The following is a 22,373-nucleotide window of genomic DNA, read 5'->3' on the forward strand; positions in this document are numbered from 1 at the left end:
TTCAATTGTTTAAAATCAATAAGAACATTTAAATCAATAAGAACATTTAAAATCATCAGTAAAATCAATTAAAATCATCAGTAAAATCATCATGACATCAACAACATGACAAAAAATCTCTCTCTCAATCATATGCAGTAGAGAAAAAAAGTGCCTTTAACTTTGATTTAAAAATGTTCACATTGGATGCTGACTTCAGCTCCGCTGGCAGTTTGTTCCACTTCTTTGCAGCATAACAACTAAAAGCAGCATCACCATGTTTACTGTGAGCTCTGGGCTCCACTATCTGACCTGTGTCCATAGATCTGAGAGACCTGCTGGGTTCATACCTGACTAACATGTCACTGATGTATTCTGGACCAAACCCATTCACAGATTTATACACCAGCAGCAGAACTTTAAAGTCTATTCTGAGGCTGACTGGAAGCCAGTGTAAAGACTTTAAAACTGGAGTAATGTGTTCTGACCTCTTTGTTCTGGTTAAGACCCGAGCTGCTGCGTTCTGAACCAGCTGTAGCTGTTTGATGCTCTTTTGGGGGATTCCTGTCAGAAGACCATTATAATAGTCCAGTCTGCTGGAGATAAAAGCATGGACCAGTTTCTCCTGATCTTTCTGAGCCATTAAACCTTTCACTCTGGAGATGTTCTTTAGGTGGTAGAAGGCTGTTTTTGTGATAGATTTGATCTGACTGCTGAATGTAAGATCTGAGTCAATCAGATATAATAATGAATTTACTAAATATGTAGAAACGATGAGCGCACGGTGGCTTAGTGGTTAGCACGTCCGCCTCACAGCAAGGAGGTCCTGGGTTCCAAGCCCTGGGGTGGACACTTGGGTCCCTTCTGTGTAGAGTTTGCATGTTCTCCCCGTGCTGCGTGGGTGTCCTCCGGCTTCCTCCCAAAATCCAAAAACACGACTGTTATGTTGAATGGAGTCTCTAAATTGACCGTAGAAGTGAATGTGTGCGTGAGTATACTAGTTGTCTGTGCCTGTGTTGCCTTGGCACCCTGTCCAGAGTGTACCCCCGCATTATGCCCAGTGTGAGCTGGAGATAAGCACCCGCAGACCCCTGCAACCCTGAAGAACAGGAACAAGCAGGTCTGAAAATGGATGGATGAAGAAGAGATCATTTCCCCATTAATCTGTGTGACAGGGTAACATCAAGAAATGCATAGGGTTAGCTTACAGCTACGTACTTGACACAATGATTTTAGTGTTTAGAAATGTTCCACTAGAGATCCTATTTGACCCTACTTCTTATTTTCTGGTTAGCGTCCCAAATATTTTGGTTACAAAAACCCTTTCTTCTATTCTCAAAAATGCACTAGCATTAGGGAGCACCTTGTAGGTTTCTGTTACATGACTAGCAATACATTCATATTTCATTTCTCCAGGCCACAAGTTATCTTTAGTTTGATTCAGTTTTCCTGATAATTAGAGCCCAGCCTGAAGTCATCTGTGTAAATAAAACACACTATACTGCAGTGAGGACAGCACGGTGTTTCTGCATCTTTGGAAGTCAGGAATAGTTTTACTTATGGATAAACTTTTTGTGTGAGAGCTGCAGTAGCTACCCGACATGTGTGCTAATGAAATGTGGCTTCAAGGGAGATAAGGAAAGTTGGTACGTAAAAGAAATGGGTTCACAAAGCCAGCTTGGAGGACCTGTCTAACACAAATTATCCCATGATCATTGATTCAAATCAACTCCAATCAACTATGATTAGTGCTTTATATATCTATTCCCCTTTAAGAGGATGTGTAAAGTGAAATACATAACTTTTTTATCTCAACTTCCTGTCAATGCCAGCTGCAGCGACGACTGGTTCTAAATGCAAATGAGACACACTCGACACTTGAATATGTGAGAAGTCTTTGCTCAGTTTTCCTGCTGTGACAGAGACGCTCAAACTAAGAGTTTTAAAGGTCACGCAATGATGCATCAAAAAAGCTGGGAGGGGTTCTGAAATTATACTGCAAATCTGTTTTCAGTGCATTAGTAACAAGAGTAATTAATGGCTGAATGCCCCATAACTTAATAAAAAACATGCACTTTTGGCTACATTTTCAGTTTCACCAGCAATTAATTACACAACAATCCTGATGTTAAACATATTACAATATAATTACAACAATAGATGTGTTATACAACAGAAGGTTATTTCCACTATTTACTAAGCCTAGTTGGCTAACATTGACAGGAGCCACATTAATCAACAATATTTTTGTAAATAACTTGCAAAATACAGTCAGAAGTGGGTTACTTATTATTGTAACTGACCATTTATCAGTTTTTGCAGAGTATGACAGTAAAACAATGAGAAAAGAGGCAGAAATGTGTACTAGTTAAGGGTAAGAAATGCCAAAGCGGTTAATATGTTGCAGAATGACCTCCTAAGGAGTTTATGTAGGGAATGTCAACAATGCAAATAAAACATTCCTAAATCGCTTCTTACTATGATGAACATTGTCAATTAATAATAAAAACAAAAGACAAATATAGCAACAAAAAAAAAACAACAACAAAAAATATGGATTACAAAGGGTTTGCAAAATGCACTCAAGATGAAAAATAAGTTCTACAGAGACTTTATAAGACTTAGAACCAAGGCATCTGAAAAACAATACCAAGTTAATAAAAATAAGTTGACAGCTATAGTGACACAAGCTAAAATAGATGATTATAATAAAAAGGCTATTAGAAAATAACAAACCGGCACCCACCAGTAAATCTAAAGTGTTGTTAAAGTGTTCTGTAAATGTTGAGCCGAATCTTGCTAAAACTAAACAACATGATAATGAACAAGGCGGCTGAAATAAGGAAAGTAAAATATTTCAACTTATACTTCTTGGAGAGGTGAGTTAGAGTGAAACCATTTCTATTGTGATGAAATTGAAAAATAAGACCTCAAACAACAGTGATGGGATTGCCATGAAGATTATGAAAAACCAAACAATGATTCTATAATTAAACCTTTAACTTGTATCTTTAACTTTCCTTTAGTACAGGTATTTTTCCAAATAGAATGAAAATTGCCAAAGTTATTCCACTCTATAAAGCATGAAACGAACAAAGTCGAACTAATTATAGACAGGTCTCATTATTGAGGATTGGATTATTGTATTGACAGAAAATCATTTGTTAAGTGAGAACCAATTTGGTTTTCAAGGTAATCAGGCCACAAGTTTTGCTTTCATGAAACTAACAGAAGAAAAAAACATGGCAATATAAAGCGAGAAACATACAATTTGGGTTTTTTTTTTTTGATTGACCATCTAAATTATATTTGTATAGGTTGAGGGGTGTGGTTTTAAACTTGGTACAAAGTTATTTAAATAAAAGACAATAATATATGCAACTTTTCTGGTGTTAGACCCTATTATATGAGCATTGTAGGACATTTAGTTTTAAACACCAATTTTAAAAAAAAAACATGTTTAAAGAACGTATAGTTGCAAGATATAAACTTGATAGATAGGTATCTTTGTTGTGTATATGTATCGCTATATGTATCAGTTATCTAAAAATTCTGATTACTGTAAACCATGCACTATAAAGTGTTTTAACTAAAGCATTTACCTAATCCTTTTATTTATAGTCTACAAGTTATGCATGCGAGTGCAAACAGAAAGTGTGTCCATTCATTGTTAGCTGGCTACTGCAGATGTGTTGCTTTTCACGTGATTGCGCGCAAATGTTCTTTAAGCTAATGTGTGTTATTAAATGGATGGCAGAGCTGGCTCTCCTCGGATGCCGTCCGCACAATCAGCTAGAGACACATGTTCTGTGGAGAGGCAGTGAGAAGGAGAAGAGGGCCGGAGAGAATGTGTCAGACTCTGTTCACAGCTTTTCCATTTCCATCATTAAAACCTGGAGCTTAATCCTGCAGCTACTTTAATCTCTTAATTCTGTACCATTTCCCCCCTCTGCATACAGTGCACTCCTGTCCCTATTCTCTCTCTCTCTCTCCCTCACTGACTTAAAATGGGCCAAATGTGTAGCTAAAGCTTTCAGAACCTCGCAACCACGCACGCGGATATCTTAGCGAGGCGCTTATTATTTTTCTTTACATTTTCCGCTTTTAAATCTGTTACACGCCTTCTTTTTGGTGAGCGCGTGTGGAGGGTTTACAATGATTTCTGGTGTGTTTGTGATCATTGTTAACCTCTGAGCATGATTAATGGGATGTAAGAGGATATGCAGCAGAGTCATACCCGCTCTGTTCAGTTGGTGGAAAGCAGGCACGTGCATGGGGCTGAATGTGGCACGGTGGGACGTCGGAGGACTTGATTACCCAGCAGCACATGAAAGAGCACATTTGTGAAATGGCCCCGCAGATGGCCTGATGGTCCAATCTGTATTTCCATGGCCCTTCACTTTCTTCTGTAAAAAAGATAACACGGCCTGTCTGACTGTGAGGCACGTAGTTGCTGCTACTCCTGTGTGATTGGATTTATTCAAAATTCCACTGGCTAAAGTGTTTTTTGCAATTCAGTTGTACAATGACAAAGAAAGTTCTATTCCACTGTATTCTATTATATTAAAACTAATTGGGCTGAGACTTTAATGTGTTAATTGCGATCAATTAATTACAGAAAAAAATGCACTGAAAAAAAAAACAACAGTTAATCACTGTTTTTGCAGTCCAAACTACACGGAACCATTCTCATTTCAAGAGTTCCTTGCACAGACTACAATACAAGACAGGAGACTGCTGTGCTTCATTCGCATTAATTTTGATTCATAAAAACACCGGATGGAAAAAAAAAAAAAAAAGCCCAGTTCAGTCAGGACCGCTTCAGTCAAAAATAAATGATTTATTTACAATAATAATGCATTGGAATTTATATAGCGCCTTCAAGCGCTTTACATTGATATGCATGCAATCTTATATTTGGCGGTATGGGTCTGTTCCGGGACCTCCTTGCCCTTTCCGCGTGCTTACATGGAAAGCCGGAGGTCGGGAGAGCACTCTTCCCTGACCTTCCATGAGCCCTAGCTAAAGGCTAAAGCAAGGAAAGTGGTTAGCAGAAATCCCCTGGAACAGAGCAGAGCAGATGTTAATGATAGCGAAATGACACCCAGTTAGTTGGATAACATACTGACCTGGAGGAGTTAGGGTGGAGGTGGGTTGCAAGATGTTTGCTGAGGAGGTATGAGGCAGCTGTCAGTTTAAGTAGTGCATTCTGTATGCGTTAACCAATAGGGGGCCAATCTGGGCTGCTGGTTGACTGGAGGTGTGGCTGGCTTGACGTCCGCGGCCTGCCTGAACTAATGCTATGCTCAATTTGTGTGCAAATTATGCAAGAACAAATTTGTCGATCACTAGAGCTTTGCAGCCTTCGCTACCACCTCAATGCTAAACATGTAGCAGCTAGCATGCACAGCTAGCATTGACACTCAGACAGTGCTAGCTGCTATATGTGCACAGTGTCTCCACACTGGACAAGATGACAGGGTTCAGAGCCAAAATGAATAAGAACAAACTCACTGGATAAACAATAAATATCATTATCTGAAGGAGAGAAAAAGCAACAAGTTTGGTGTTCAATAAATGTATTGCTCAGAAAAGTGTTCTTACTTTTTTAGATGTGCTAACTTATAGCATTATTTCATTTGTGTTCATTTCCCCCTTAAAGGTCAAAACTAAAAGTGGCAGCAGCCCTTGGGACTAGTCACAAATACAGTGGAATGTATGGCTACGCCTGCCTCTGTTCAAGTCTGTTTTAAACAACAATAAATGACTTTATAAAGCCACTTTGTTGTATATCAATATTTTTGATCTGCCACAATAATGTAATTAATTTAAATGCAAATACCTCAAGTTGAGGGCTTTTCTCAGCAATGAGAGATTAAAAAAGATTCATTAGATCACTTAATTACGGAGCATAATTAATGAATCGCTCAATTTTTTTTAATCTCTTGACAGCACTAGTTAAAATCCAACTAAATATAGAAACAAACATCAAATGTTTCTGTGAGAGAGTTATATATTCCAAATAACTTGTAATAATGGAAAAACTGCACATTAGTGATGTGAAAGCCATTGAAAAACGTCATTTGAATCTGTTAAAACTCTTCCACGTTATTTTGACAGCTAAAATGCTAAGATTACAGCTCATTACAGCTCCCTTAGGTGCACATCACTGCATTGGGTCTCATATTATTCCTTCTCCTGTGTGGCTGACAGTAGTTTTTATGCATAGCAATAAGAGCCTTGCTGACATGTTTGCCTGCGGGCCATCCGCTGTCACTACAGAGAAGGAGTGGGCTCAGGAATGCAGCCTGACGTAAATTTAATCTACAGAAGCGGGGACGTCTGGTCGGTCCCTGTCCTCTCACTGGTGCTGCTTTTTTCCTGCTTTTATGGTAATTCAATGGAATCGCGGCGGTGAACACTGCAGGCACTGCAGAGTTCTGAGAAAAGAGAGGCGTCATGCAACTGGAGCTTGTTCTGATGTTTTTTGATGGATAAAAGTATTAAAACGAAGTGTAAAATCCTGCATCTGAACATTCAATAAATTCCCTTCAGAAAATAATCCACATATTGGCCTTGTGAACCAACACCTTAGTTGGACTTATGTTTTTAAAGTGCTCAAAACATTAGGAGAGTTGAAGCCGTGTTGCTGCCTTTCAAACACTAACTTTTCCTCTAATCGTATTTGACAGGACCTCACTTTAAATGACATTTTTAAAAGTCTTAAAGCTCATCTGCAAGTCCTCAGTGCGCTGTGAGCTTATCGTTGTGCAAAACAACAAAAACAAACTAGATTCAGGACATTTAAAAATGCACAGTAGAATAAGGAAGGAAAGAGAATGTGGGTGAAAACAATGTAAATGTTTTCAACTACTTTGCCAAGATTAGAAGAACAACCATGAAAGTGATTCAAAACAATAATATCATACAGTAATTTTGTTGCTATTACATATGAAATGTTACGTCTAGCAACAAGCGTAAACCATGCATTTTTTATGTGGCCTTGGTCAGTCGGCTGGAATATTTCAGAAACACAGCAGCAGTGAGGAAAACCATGGCTGTAGCTGCACAATATACAACAGCAACATCACTGAGGTGATATTATGGATGCTCCATTTACACTTTATCTGTTGACTTTAAGGCTCTTGGAATTTTGCTATTTTTAAGTCTTTAATCTTTCAACCCACTGGCTCAAGTCGAATCTATCGAGCATCCAGCCTTGTTTGTTATTATCAATATTCTTTATTTTCTGGCAACAAGTCTGGAAAGAGCTGGGGTCCTATTTATATTGATATCAGTGTAAAACAAAGTCTCCCAGAAGATAAATAAAAAAAAAAACTATGAAAAACCTTGATTGGTTTGCTTAGGGTGCATATTAAAACTGAGTATCTGTAGCAAACCCATGCAAGCACAAGGAGAAAAAGCAAACACAGCACTGACACAATGGCATGTTGCTGAATATTTAAATTCTGCATATTTGTTTGAACCTTCTCATATCCATTATGTTCCATTTTGGACGTGAGAGAAACTCATAATGTCCTCCCCTCTCTAGAATTACATGAAAATTTATATCAGCATCAAAGCTAACAAATAATGTAGATGCTTTTACACTAAAGCTAAACCATTGGATGTACTGTATTTATTGTCTGATTGAAGCCACCACATTATTTTATGACCTTTCAACAACTGATTTATTCCCCTACGAAGGTATATCGCCTGCTAACTACTGGGAATACTTCATTTCAACTGCAATTTAGCAGTAAATTGCCTACAAAACCTTTAAATGGCATGTTAAGATATTATGATAAGACACAATTATGTCATTGACAACTAACGTTTGGGTCGAAATGAGCTGTAAAGCTGCTGTTTGTGGTGGAATAGCGGTAACAGATACTAGATTCCTCCCGCTGAGTCACTGCAATCTGCTGGCACCATGCACTGCTGAAGAGGCGCCTCGACACATTGAGGCTGTACATCATCATCAGTCCCTCTGCGCAGCGGCGGTGTTGTCAGTTGGACTCCTGTGGGAACACAAAAACTCTGGAACAACAAACAAACACTGCAGCCTGTGAAAGATCTCTGCTGTTCCTGAACGCACCAGACGTATCATTCTCCCATGTTCTTCGTATCCCAAAAGACTCTTCTAATCATTAATATTGCTTTAATAAATGCGGAAAGAATTTGTCAAATTAAATTCAAGTGATTAACTAATTAAAAACATTCATCCAGCCATCCCATTGCAGTGGTTTAAAGTAGTGGTTACCAACCTTTACAGCGTGCAACCGCCAGTATGGAGGTCCCAGAGAATGGGTCCCCATTGTACCTGAAGGTGGTTGAACACAGACATGAACACTGAACAACAGTCATGTGGAGACAGGGCCATCTATGAGGGGGAATAAAGGGGAGAGCTTCATCCATAAAGTCAGCAAAATGATGGTCCATTGTTGTATGAATCTGTGATAACCACATTTATTTAGTCGTCTTAATAATAGCCACTGTTATCCAGGACGTTCATTATTATGTATTATTTATTATTCAGTTTACAGTCATCGTAAAGATGTAAATCCTTGTTTTAATCAGAAATTAAATGGGTTGAAAGTGACTTAAAAAGGTGGTGAAATGGGATTTTCAAAACCACAGAAATTGGCTAAAAGTTACAAACTAGAGTGGGGTAATGTAATTTGAAAAGTAGCAACAATTAGTTTAAACTGGCAAATAATGGGCATGGCAAATTGCAAGTTAAGTAAGTAATTTTTATTTATAAAGCATTTTTCTCAGATAAAAATCACAAAATGTACAGAACAGAGGAGAAATTAAAACAACAGGAGCAACATCACAAAAGGATAAAAAGGATAATAAAAGTCAAACATCCATTGTGAATGTGGTTAAATTGGCAAAAACATAAAATATGGTGCAAAGAGGTTAAAAGTGACAATAATCGTTCAACATACAGTAAATGACGTTCGGTGGAAAATGGTGGAAAGGGTTCATAAGTGCCGAAAATGTCTTGAAAGTGAAAAAAAAATGTGCAGGACGGGGAGTTAAATTTGAAGGAGAAGTGGCATAAAGGGGACCAATGTAGCATAAATGCATTAATAGGTGCTTTGGACCAATTCAAATTACTTCGGTTTTAACCTGGTTAAGAAGGAGAAAGTTACAGCTCATCCAGGATGTGATGTCTTTAAGACAAGCCTGGATTTTTAATAACTGAGGAATTTCATCTGATTTCATTGACAAATAAAGCTGTGTATCATCTGCATAACAATGGAAATTTATATCATGTTCTCTGATCATGTTACCTAGTGGAAGCATATATAATGTAAAGGGTATTGGTCCCAAAACTGAATCTTGTGGAACTCCATGATTAACTCTGGCATGCGCTGAGGAGAGATTATTAACATGAACAAAGTGGGTTCTGTAGGATTTAAACCAACCCAGCGCTATTTCTTTAATCCCAAAAACGATTTCCAGTCTCTGCAGTAATAAATGATGATCCACTGTATTGAAAGCTGCACTGAGATCTAAGAGCACCAGAACTGAGACCAACCCTCTGTCTGAGGCTAAGAGGAGATCATTGGTTACTTTTACTAAGGCAGTGACAACATTACACTGACAAGATGATCTACATTCTCTGTCGTTAGACATTGATAGCTGCTCCATGTTGAGATATCATATAGATATATTGTCAGGTGGTCAATAGCTAAACCATATGTTAGAACAAGGTCCAGGGCACGATTAAGATAATGAGTTGGTTTGTTTACATTTTGTGTAAAGCCGTTTGAATCTAATAGTGAGGTAAATAATTTATTTAGGCTGTTGTTTTCATCATCAACATGAACAGCAAAGTCACCTACTATGATAGCTTTATCAGTGCTCAGCACCAGATCAGTGAGAAAGTCAGAAAATTCAGAGAGAAACTCTGACAAAGGACGAGGAGGACGGTAGACTATAACCAGTAAAGTGGGTTTTTCTATCTTGTTTTTGGGATTACAAATTTCAAGTGAGAGGCTTTCGAATGAATTTCGGTTAAGTTTGGTTTTTGGGGTAACTGATAAGCTGGAGTGAAAAACTGCTGCCACTCCTCCTCCCCGGCCACTCTCACGGGGAATATGGTGATTACCATAATTGGGAGGGCTGCCTTCATTAAGAGCAATAAAATCTTCATTTTTGAGCCAAGTCTCCGTGAGGCATAATACACCTAATTGATGGTCAGTAATAAGATCACTCACCAAGAGGGATTTAGACGAAAGCGAGCTGATATTTAATAGTCCTCATTTAATAGTTTTTTTTAATTGTTTTGTGTTCTGTGTGTAGTTTTAATTTTGATGAGATTGTTATGGTTAACTCCTCTATTGTGGGCTTCAGTTTGTGTTGCATGTTGTTCTGTTCTGCTCAGCACAGTGTTTATGGGGTATATCTGCTCTGTGTTTTGAGTAAAGGGCTTATCTATGGAAGTGTTTGTTGTAACTGCTGGTTTATTCTCAGCTAGATGCGCTTATGGAGTTGTGAATCACAGACTGTAGATTTAATTTCAGCATTTGTGCTCTGTGTAAGTTAGGGTGGACACCGTCTTTTTTAATAGATCAGCACGTTTCCAAAAGAGGTCAAAGTCATCAACAAATGTGAAATTATGGAGTTTGCAGCAGGATTGTAAGAAGTTGTGCTGCTGTAATAGACGGCTAAATCGTTTTATACTCCTATTTGATGTAGGAAGAGGGCCAGAAATGAATATTGATTTCCCATATGCCTGTAAAACATTAAAGAGAACAATAAACTCGTTCATGGTCCGTATTGATTCACATCGAGTGGTATCGTCCGTCCCTACATGTAACACTATTTCAGTGACAGTTGCTGGCAGCGTGGGTAACATTTGATTAAGTTTGTTTAAGATAGTGTAAACTGTAGCACCTGGCATACAGTGTGTGATGGCATTAAATAATCTAATATTCCTTGTTATTGTATAGTCGATAATGAGTGTAGTTTGTGGTGGGAGTGAGTGTGTGCCTGTTATGTTTGCCGGGAACGTCCGGAGGACGGATCACAGCTGGCTGTGGTGGAGTTTCCGTCCTCGGAGTTGACTGGCATTGGGGCGTCTGTATGGGAACGTCTGGTGGTGCTTGGGTTGCAGAACGCTACGGGGAAGTCTTTGTTATCGGCTCCAGTTGGCGTTGAAGCAGCTCTGCTTCGCGAGAGTCACTGATGTCAGTGGGTGATCCTCCGTCATCAGCTGGCATTGAAGTGGTGCTGCAGTAGCATGTCTCTGGACTGCAGCTTTGAGGAGGTTTTGACGAGCTACAGAGCTTTTGGCTGGTGGGAATTTAATACAAGCAGTGATGGAGGCGTTTTTTTGGCGGTTGTTTCGGTCGGCTTAATTGGACTGAGTTTGTCCCCGTTTTTCATAGAGGAGAGCTTCAAAAGGATTGTGGAGAGTAAGCGGAGGAGGAGGGACGCCATTTTCCGTGTAATTCTGTCGTCTATGTCCACGGACAACAACCTCAGCCCACGATGGCAGGCGTGGTGTGGAACAGGACAGTCCTGAACCCAGATTCTCTCAGCGAACGGTGTTGTTGTACTGCTGTACAACCGTGCCTGTCAAATTGGTGAGTAATCCATCTTTCTTTTTCAGCTCGTTAGAAAGGCGATTAATCTCTTCCCGCAGTTTGGTAATTTTTTTGTTGGCCTTGTAATCAGAGGGTTCCCGGTTCAAGCCTCACCTGGGCCATCACTGTGGGATGTTGAGCAAGTCCCTTAACCCCGAACAGCTCCCCAGGCGCCGCAAAATGGCTGCCGACTGCTCCCCAGGGATGGGTTAAATTGCAGAGGAAATATTTCAATATATATGTGTAACAACATATATAAATGATGAATTGTTGGTCCCAAAACTGAATCTTGTGGCACTCCATGATTAACTCGTTTTTGGAGGTATAAAATGCAATAATGTGATTTATTTTGGGTTTGGCCCAACTATTGCTGTTTGGCATATGATGTCCATCTGATCTGAGGCTACCATACTTGTTTTTAACTAAACCTTCTGGCTGCTGACCAATTGCACGCTGTGTCTGTCAGTGAAACATGTGGATTGCACTAAGCCAAAATGGATGTCACATCATTTTCAGTCCAGTGGGTTCTTCCAAATGCCTCTGCAGTAGTTTACAGTCTGACGGGCAGCTCTTATAGTGACTGACTTTGGATCCATTTTGAATGAACATGTTTTCTAATGTCAGACCCTCTCTCTGTTGGTCTCTCATCTTATCAAAGGTGCCCAAAGAATAATTACCTTGAACTTAATTGGGAGGAAAAACAATGGCCTCCAGTGTAGCCTTCTCATGTGTCATCCATTATGTATAGAGCCTCTGACAACTTTGAAGTGATCATTGTACCGTTGAATAATTCTTAGAGAGTCCCGTGAAATCACTATTATGGCTGAGTCTCTGACACATCAAGGTGAGTCCAGAGCGTGCTCTGCCCTGCAGCCTGAGCTGGTACATCCACTGAGGGATTTTAATTAAAAACACCTCCAACTGAACGCGTTACAGTTATTGGGATTTAATCAGGACTTGCTACATCGATGCACTCTAGCTGAACGCAACCAATTAATGACAGACCGACTTAATGGATTAATGTAGGGTTGAAAGCACTAATTCATGCACATTGCAACCACATGTTGAGTATCAAGAGGTTTTTATATGTTATAAATGTGTGTGAAAGTGTTTTTCAATTTGAATGCAATGAATTTGTAGTAGGTAAACTCTACAGTGATTCATTCTTTGAAGGCTTATTATCACATTGCAACAATTATAATAAAAATGTTGATTTTTGACATTTTCTCGCATTGCATTAAGGTATGTGAAGTTGATTTGATAGGAGTGTTTTATTTAATTCTTACCATGATTTCTTGATTTGACAAGGATCGTTTGCCACTTCTATGCACCTGTCTCCACGACTCCACAATGCAATGTGCAAAAATGTCTACAAACTGAATATTTACAGTATGTGGGAGAGAAAATTAAACTTTCTAGCGGCAATTTTGACCTTTTTTCTTTTCTTTTTAGAGGGAATGATGTTCGATTCATTGATCTATGAGGCATGTATACTATGATTTTATTTGATTAAAAAAATTATCGTGCGTAGAACCTTTAAACAAATAGACTTCTTTATGAGGTTTTTACATGCAAATCTGGAACACTTATATTCACTATAAACACTATAATGATATACAGTATGCTTTCATGTTAGTCCAGTGTCATCAATAATGAAGAAAACTAAAAAAAACAAATAAAAATCTGGTTTAATAAACTTTAAACCCAAACATTATTTGTTCCTCCCCAATTTAATGTGTGTGCTGCATCAGGACTGTAACTTTTTAGTCCATGGAAAGCATCATCCAGCAGGTCTGAGCACCTTGTAGCTCTGTGTCTCAGATGTGAACATTGTTTCATTGCTGCGTAAGTTGTGCAGCTGATCAGCTGATTCTGGCCTGACGCAAGAGTTTCCACTGTTTCTCTCCCTCACACACACTTTATTCTGCATTTTGTCATTCAGTGGCTGTTAATATTGACTATTGTTTTATTTGAATGATGCTGTTGTACTTGAAAGATTAACTGGAGCCTGTTTTCCATCTTCGCTGTTTTTATGTCAACAATTAGTGCAGGGATGATCTCTGTGTGTGAGTTTGCACCTGCCTGTGGGTTTTACTATTTTCAGCGCAGAAAGAGTCACCGCAAACAGTTCCAAATTTGATGAATTGCATTGTGCCCACTGCATTAATTTATTTGCATTACCTCCTCCCATTTTTTGGTGCCCCTTATTAGATCTGCCTACTTTACATATTCATCAGAGGGAAACGCGCTAAATGGATTGTGGGCGCAATGTGATGCGCACTCCTGATTCCCTGGTGTTTGTACCCCTTCTAACCCGTGGAGTAACAATTGCACACGTTTTAATACCACTTAACCTTTAGTGAATCTGCCCCTTTAATGTCTCATGTTGTCTTCTTTTTTGTAAGAAAGATATCTTTTAACAGGCATGCTGTGAAATGTATGTTGCACAGAAAAATATATAGATTTATGTTTTAAAAAAGAATATATTTGTGTGTTTTCAACAGCTATTTTTGGAAAACTAAATTTGGTTGGTTGAATTTTTAAATGTTTTTAAAGGGCGGGGTCACAATTTAAAGACCTTGGCAAAATGTGGGTCCCAGGGTGAGACCATTTAAGAACCCCTGCTTTAAAACACACCAAAGTGTTTTCCTTTTTCCAAACTCAGAGTCAGATGTACTGTTGTTCACCATGAGCACGATCAGTGTAGTGGCAGCAGCACATTGTATTCTGTCGCTCTACATTGTGCCTTATAAAAAGAGTAACATTATGAATTATTTGTGGTGACTTTAGCCACCGCGAAACAACATATTTTCTGTCTCTGCCAGAGAATGGGGAAAATGTTTTTAAAAAAGGACTCTCAATAATCAGACCGAAGCGCTGGTTATCACGATGCATGTTCACTAACTCCATCATCATGATTCTTTTTAGCAAATAAGGACAATGTTGTCATCCAGGTTTTTGCTCTTTTCACTTTGCACCGTCAAAAAAACAATTGTTTGAAACAAGCACTTTTTTTTTGCTGAGAGTTGGGTCTGCATTTAAAAGTGAAGTGTGAAATTGAACTGAAACAAATAAAGGTGTGAAACACATTGCTTTGCCTGCTGAGTCACTCTGACTTTACTAGTGTAGAAGCAGCCTAAGATGAATATATGTCTCTGCATGATGCTTTACCAGGTCTGTCAGTATGATCCCAGCTTTAAACACATTTCCCAGGATAAATCCTTCCACAGAGTACACTGTTGACAGGCCTTCGTTAACCTGTTTATTATCTCGCTCAATGTGACTTTCAATGATCTATTGATCTGTACCTTGACTCATTCAAAATTTCAAAGGACCTAATGAATCATGTCCCTCATTACAATATCACAGCTCTCCTGTGGGTTTTACAGAAGTTTGAGGCAAACCCACATAATTGGATTCTCAAACCTCACAGTGTCTGCATGCCGAGTGAGGTTTGGGGGGGAATCAAGATATTCCTTGTGCAATGAATCAATAAAAAACAAATCCTACCTCAACCTTAAAATGTGCAAGACATGCAAAGAAAAGCAATTAACCCACTGAAGGAATAGACTCAGCTTATCTATTTTGGCAAATCCAGGCTTTTACATTCCCTCTGGGAAGATCAAAAGTTTTCCTTGCTTCAAAACCTGACAACATCTCAGGATTAGCACTGATTTTTATCTCCACCTAGCAATTACCTGCTTTGGTAATCAATGTGGGGCTGCGGTGTTTTAATGCTCTTTGCTATCACCGACTCTGCAGCCTGCACAAATTGCAGTGATTCATTACAACGCCACACTGATATGCTGACACTGGTGAATCAATCCAGACATACGACACATAGACATGTCATTTTAACTGAATTCCAGCTAGTGTCAGCAAATAAGCTTTTATTCTGGGTAAGCACTTACAAAGGCTTTGACACTTTGACTTTTAGTGGGAAGTATTTGATCATATTTAATGTCAGTACACACATGAGGATTTTCTAAATCTGTTTTTTTTAAACATTTTTAAAGTTTTGATCGAACTGTGTGTGACGTGCTCTGATAATCACATCACAGCAAACCACACACATAACCATTCTATCCAAATACCGATCTTCCTCAAAGCCAGAAATCTTGCGTGATCAAACAAAATCTATCAACGTAATCCTGTATTCAGTGAAAATTGACTTGTTTAATGAATATTCAACAAGTTTAACATTCATGATTGTCGGCCCCACCCGACTCAGAGAACAAATTCACTCTGAACACACCTCAGACCACAGGATAATCTTATAGGGCAAACCTTGGTCAGAAATGGATAAAATTGGGACAAGAACAGCCTGATTATCTTTATGTGTGTACCCAGCTGAACAGAACACAAAAATATATTTATTGAGATTTTAAGGGCCCTCATAGAGCACAAACCAAATATCCTCTTTGCCAGATATTGGCAGTTATCTGTATCATATCAGTGATCCTAATCATGGTACTATGATCATTCACATTTTAAAGGCTTGAAAGAAATATTTTGCACCATTAATAATGGTACAGTGGGTCCAAATATATGGGCACCCCAATGTTTGAGAAAAATTGCAATGAAATTTGCATTCCAATCCCAAAACTGGGTACGTTAATTGAGGAACCAACCTGACATAAACTGAGTCAAATGTTGAAAAGATCGGTCCATTAAGGCATGGTAAGGCAAATGTATTTGTAGAGCGCATTTCATAAACAAGGCAATTTAATGTGCTTTACATGATCAAAAAGTGCAACAGAAAACATTAAACTGCTTAGAAATCAATAAGAACATTCAAATCAGCAGCAAAAACATTAAATCAACAAAAGCAAGAGTAAAAATGTCCCTCTCAGTCATACACAGTAAAGAAAAGAAGTGCCTTTAACTTGGATTTCAAAATGTTAACATCGGTGGCTGACTTCAGCTCTGTTGGCAGTTTGTTCCTCTTCTTTGCAGCATAACAACTAAAAGCAGCATCACCATGTTTGCCAAGACATTATTTTTTTCAATTTATGTGAGAGATTCTGAGTTTTACTTTTTGAAACAGATCCAGAATATATTAATCTGAATCCCCTCTAACCTCTAATGGAATCTTCTATAGCTCCAAGTGTATCTTTGCTTCGAATTTTGTCAAAACCCGTTAAGTACCTTTCACGTAATCCTGCTAACAGATAAACAAACAAATGAACCCGCGCTCGTTTAGCGCAGACTTTTGAAAACGGGCGATCGGTTCCATACGTCTCCAAGGAGACACTGTTCCAAAAGGAAAACGGTTTTCAGAAATATGTTGGTCAGTCTGTTTGTGTATTTGTGTGTGTGTGTGTGTGTGTCTGTTTGTGTACAGGATCGTACACTGATGACATCACTGTTGATGACATCATCAGTGTTTAACCAGGAGTTCCACAGTGTGGATGGGAAACTGAATGGTATATATATATCTATATATTTCCATTTGATAGCCATAACGTCACCAAAATGTATCCAGCTGTTCCTTGTCCCATTATCAACATTTCCTGAAATTTTCATCGAAATTTTCAAGTTATCGTGTACACAAAAAACCAAACAAACACACACACACACAAGCAGACTGACCAACATACTTATGAAAAACATTTTCGTTTTCAAAAGTAATAAATAAACACGGATTAAAATATTACCGTTACCTTCTTGGTGGAGGTAAAAATTAAAACTTCACATTTTCTATAGTGCCAATGCACTGCACGCTGTGTGCACGGCTGTAAGTGCCTTGCAGTGTGTTAGTGAAGAAGTGAAGAACTGCTGGCAAACGGAGTCTCTGAGGAAAAACTCAGCTGTGCCTGTCATGATGTGTTGGATCAGAACTGATTTCCAAAATCATTAAACTGCACTGCCTACCTCATAACACACCATAAGACACATCATTCATGTGTAGGTGTCACTTTTGAATCTGGCTTTTATCTAATTCTGCGTCTGTTATTGCAGTGTTCTGTTCCTTTTTGTGCTTCTGCCAATGACTTTATATAGCGCTCTGTTTTTGAAAAAGTAATCTTTCCAGCAGGTGAAAAATTAAATAGCTCGCCCATCTTTTTCATCCTGCTGATGACACCTGACAGCACTTTGAAATGTAACATCTCCCATGCAGTAGTTTCAGACACTCTGCAGGACTGAAGAGCTCCGTGGAGAGGGCGTGGACAGCAAGAGTCAAATAAGGAGAGAAATGCTTCCATTTGACATGCTAGAGATATAGTGGAGGATGTAACGGAGGCAGAGACGGTGCGCTGCATGCTTTGGAAACAGGATGCTCCCCCTGCTACTGTCAAAACATTATCCGAGCTGAGTTATTCCTCGGCTGATGATGATCACTGCCACTACATGAGCATGAAACTAAAGACGGGAAGATCAGAGAAAATGGCTGATAAAACGTGGGGTTCATTCATATGAGAATGCCTAATTTAACTTTACACAATAGTTGCAATCATAATCCCATTATCCCTTCACAGCAGAGCCCTAGGAGCAGCACATGTAAAAAAAAAAGTTGTTTGTTTTTTACCAAGGATTTGTGAATAAGGGCTTTAGAGAGCACTTAACTCTCTAGAAAAAGGACATCACAAATGAATTGGATCCAAACGACAAACGCCCACTTCACAGAGAAGCGGTTTAAAGCAGTCACCAGCACACTTTAAACAATTTCAATTTCCACTGAGAAGTTGCTGTCATTCAGACACCAGTGACATTAATGTAGAGAGTGGTTTCCTAACATTCTTCTGGGTGGATTACATCTGTTTCCTGTCTTCCTCTACAAGCCAGAGACACTTTTTCCATTCTCTGTTTAACACAACAGGGACTATGAGACCCAAACAAGCTCCTCTGTGCTGTTAATGCTGCTAATAATCCAACTATTTGGTAGGAATACACCAATCTATCACTAAAACAACTGCCTGTGATTTATACTGGGTGCTTTTTATCCAATATTTCTTTAGTTCATGGTCGTTCTAGCATTGGCAGCCTTTCTCAATCGTTATGAGACAAATGTTGTGATTCATGAGCACATTTTTTGCTCCATCAGTTTTACAGTCCGAGATATCGAGGCTGGAAAGACAATTTGACATTATAAACTTTTATTTCTCAATGACAGAAGAAGTCTATTTGCCCCGTTAGAGGAAGTGTTGTTGTTGTAAAGTCATGAAGTTCCTTAAGTCAGAAGTTTTGAAATCAGGAACAGCGTTGCCAGATATTTGCGGCCAAAAACCTGCAATTACTACACAGAAACTGCCTGTTAAAGCTGTTGGAGAAGATTTTTTTTTTCTAACAAATGAAGACCTCGCCTCATAGAATAAAGTAAAAACACTTACTGTATTTGCATCTGTCTACGGCAGAGCTTCTCAACACATTTGGGGCCGCGAGACACTGGGTCGTCAAATGCCTCTAAGAAACTACAAATATCTTTTTTTATCAATTTGAGCAAATTTTTTGCTTATTTTTACAGTATTTTTGCATCTACACCAAACTTCAAACTTGCCATATTTTAACCTATTTTCAACAGTTTTTTCTTGCAATATGTTTAGCTCCATTTAATGTATTTCTACTGCACTTCTACATCAAATTTCAATTCAGTTCTCAAATACACCTTGTGGTGCCCCTGGACACATCATCAGTGATGTAACCTGGGATCACAGGGGGTTTCGGGTCTTTCAACAATCAGACCCCCTCCTCCAGGCGACCCAACTGGGGTTGATCAAGCCCCAGCTTGTGCCCAGGTAGCGCTACCCTACGTGCCACTCCTCTCCTCTCCTGATCCACAGCCACCTTGATGCCACTTCTGCAGCATCTGTGGCCAACTTGATGGCCTTTCGCTGGCTGGCTCCAGCAATACCCAGCATCTTGTAGGCCCTGCAGAGAGACTGGCCCGCAAATCCTCTGCATCCTACTTCGATGGGTTGGCATCTTGCCCGCCAACCATTGCTCCTGCACTCCTCCACTAGCTCGGAGTACTTAGCCCTCTTCCTCTCATGGGCCTCCTCCATCCGGTCCTCCCACGGCACAGTAAGCTCCAAAAGAACTACCTGCTTGGTGGCTACTGAAGTAATCACAATGTCTGGCCTCAAAGTTGTTTTTGCGACCTCTTCGGGGAACTTTAGTTGCTTCCCCAGGTCAACCTTTAGCACCCAATCACGCGCCGTTGCCAACAGGCCAGGGGAGGTATTTTGGGTGGTCATTACAACCTTCTCCCCAGCTCTGACGAAAGTAATGCTCTTCTTCACTGGGCGAAGGCTCTTGCTGTGGCTAATCCCGCAGCAGATGGAATTAGCTATTGCCTTAAGGACCTGGTCGTGTCTCCAGCGGTAGCGCCCTTCACCCAGGGCTTTCGAACAGCAGCTGAGGATGTGCTCCAAGGTTCCTCTCCTCTGGCAGAGGGGGCAAGCCGGTGTCTCTGCCTTCCCCCAGATGCAAAGGTTGGATGGGCTAGGCAGCACGTCATAAACCGCCTGGATCAAGAATTTGATTCGGTGGGGCTCAGCTTTCCACAGCTCGGTCCATGTGATCTTATGCTCCAGCGCTTGCTCCCATCTCATCCAGGCTCCCTGCTGCCGCATTCCCACCATCTGGCTGGCCCGCTTCTCCTCTAGTCCTGCTCGCACCTCCTCGAGGATCAGCGCCCTCCTCTCTCTCTTCTTTGCTTTATTAAAGTGAGTTCTACCACTACCCAGGCCAGCTCTTCCTTGTGCCACTTTGCCCACCAGTACCCTCTGCCGTACCCTAGACTCCGCAACGTCCACGGCCACAGCAGCTCTCCACTTCCGTCCCGTCCGGACCTCAATCCCAGCCTGGGCAACCTTTGGGTCACTAGACTCCCGGTATTGAAGCAGCTCCCTGGACCGGGTCACCATGAACTCTTCACTTAGGCTGCTCATAGGGAGCTTCAGCTTGTTGCTTTGCCCATATAGGGCAATGCTGCTCAGGCTTCGCGGCAGTCCTAGCCACCTGCGGAGAAACCTGCTGACCCTCATCTCGAAGCCTTCCACTGTTGAAATGGGGAAATCATAGACCAAGAGGGGCCAGAGGATCCGAGGGAGAATGCCATGCTGGTAAATCCAGGCCTTGAACTTTCCAGGGAGGCCAGACTTGTCCACCGCGGCCAACCAGGTCTCCAGCTCCTGATTCGTTGATTGTGTGGAAGCTGCGTCTCTCAGGCTACAGTTGAACACCTTTCCCAGGCTCTTCACTGGTTTCTCTGTTAGTGATGGAATCTTGGTGGTGCCAAGGGAGAAACTAAACTTGCCAGTGACCTTCCCTTTCTTCAGCACGAGGGACCTAGACTTAGCTGGCTTAAAACTCATACGAGCCCACGAGATCAACTCCTCAAGGCCACTTAGAATCCACCTGCAGCCTGGGACAGATGTCGTTGTCACCGTCAAGTCATCCATGAAGGCTCGGATTGGTGGCTGTCGGACTCCGGACTTACTGAGGGGCCCCCTGCACTGAACTTCCGCAGACTTAACCAGCATGTTCATGGACAGTGCAAAGAGGATGACAGAAATTGTGCATCCGGTGATGATTCCCTTTCCGAGTTTGTGCCAGTCTGAAGTTGTTGATCCAGAGGAGACTCTCAGGCTAAAGTTGGAATAGTAGTCCAGGATCAGATCTTTGACCTTCTTTGGGACGTGGTGCCTGTTTAGTGCCTCTTCGACCAGCTTGTGGGGTATGGATCCATAGGCGTTTGCAAGGTCCAGCCACAACACAGCCAGGTCGCCCTTGTTCTCTCTGGCTTCCCTAATGAGCTGGGTAACCACACCTGTGTGCTCCAGACACCCGGAAACCTTTGGGATCCCTCCTTTCTGGACCGAGGTGTCGATGTAGGAGTTTTTCAGGAGGAAGTCTGTCAGTCGCCTAGAGACGAGGCTGAAGAAGATCTTCCCTTCAACACTTAACAGCGAGATGGCTCGGAACTGGTTGATGTTCTGTGACTTTTCCTCCTTCGGGATCCACACACCCTCTGCCTGTCTCCACTGGTCAGCCACTTTGCCCTTCCTCCAGATTACCCTCAGGATCTTCCAAAGCCTGTGGAGTAGCCTGGGGCAGTTCTTATACACCTTATAAGGTACTCCACTGGGCCCCGGAGCAGAGCTCGCTCTGGCCCTTTTGACCACTTCCTGAATCTCCTTCCAAGCGGGCTCCTTCCCGTTGAAATCCCAAGTTGGTGCAGGTGGATCAATTAGGGACCTGCAGGGGCCCAGGTCTTGCTCTCTGCAGGAATCGCTGTAGGTCTCTTTGAGGTAGTGGTCGACCTCAGCTTTGGAGCAGGTAAGTTGGCCACTGCGCTTCTGCCCTAGCAGCTGCTTTGTGAACCCAAACGGATTTGCAAGGAAGGCAGCTCGCTTCCTGGACCTCTCTTTCCTCCTCCTCCTGTGCCACTCTGCCCTTCTCAAGGTCATCAGCCTCTTGCGGATTATGCTGCGCAGCTCTGCAAGAGGTTCCTTCTCCTCTTCACTTGCTGCCTTGAACTGCTGCTTTAATCTCTTTAGTTCTTGTCTGAGCTGATGTATCTTGCTAGCTCTGTTGTTCATGATGTAGGGGTGCTTTACTGTTCGTTTCTCTGCTAGCCCAAACTTCTCTACTGCTAAGCTGATGATGATTGTTGTCATCGCCTTGAGGCGTCGATCAGCCTCCCCTTTAACAGTTGCTTCAAGAATGGTGTCTGCAACTTCCTCGAATTGGAGCCACTCCTTCTCCTATGCTTTTTCAGCATATTCTTTCCACTTTCAAGACATTTTTGCCACTTATAAACACTTTCCACCACCTAATGTTACATATGTT

General features: G+C 40.9%; 1 protein-coding gene across 1 annotated transcript; it reads right to left on the reverse strand.

The window, feature by feature from the left end:
• Positions 1-19,187: 19,187 nt before the first annotated feature.
• Positions 19,188-22,201, reverse strand: LOC114471435 (uncharacterized). Its single transcript, XM_028460241.1, has one exon. The coding sequence runs from the start codon at positions 22,199-22,201 to the stop codon at positions 19,322-19,324; it is 2,880 nt and encodes a 959-aa protein (XP_028316042.1). The 3' UTR covers positions 19,188-19,321.
• Between the last annotated feature and the right edge of the window lie 172 nt (positions 22,202-22,373).

Source organism: Gouania willdenowi, chromosome 10 (genome assembly GCF_900634775.1).
Source record: "Gouania willdenowi chromosome 10, fGouWil2.1, whole genome shotgun sequence".
NCBI lineage: Eukaryota > Metazoa > Chordata > Actinopteri > Blenniiformes > Gobiesocidae > Gouania > Gouania willdenowi.

Excerpts from the sequence above, each read along its gene's own strand:
- LOC114471435 (XM_028460241.1), bottom strand. The coding sequence starts at position 22,201 with ATGACAACAATCATCATCAGCTTAGCAGTAGAGAAGTTTGGGCTAGCA.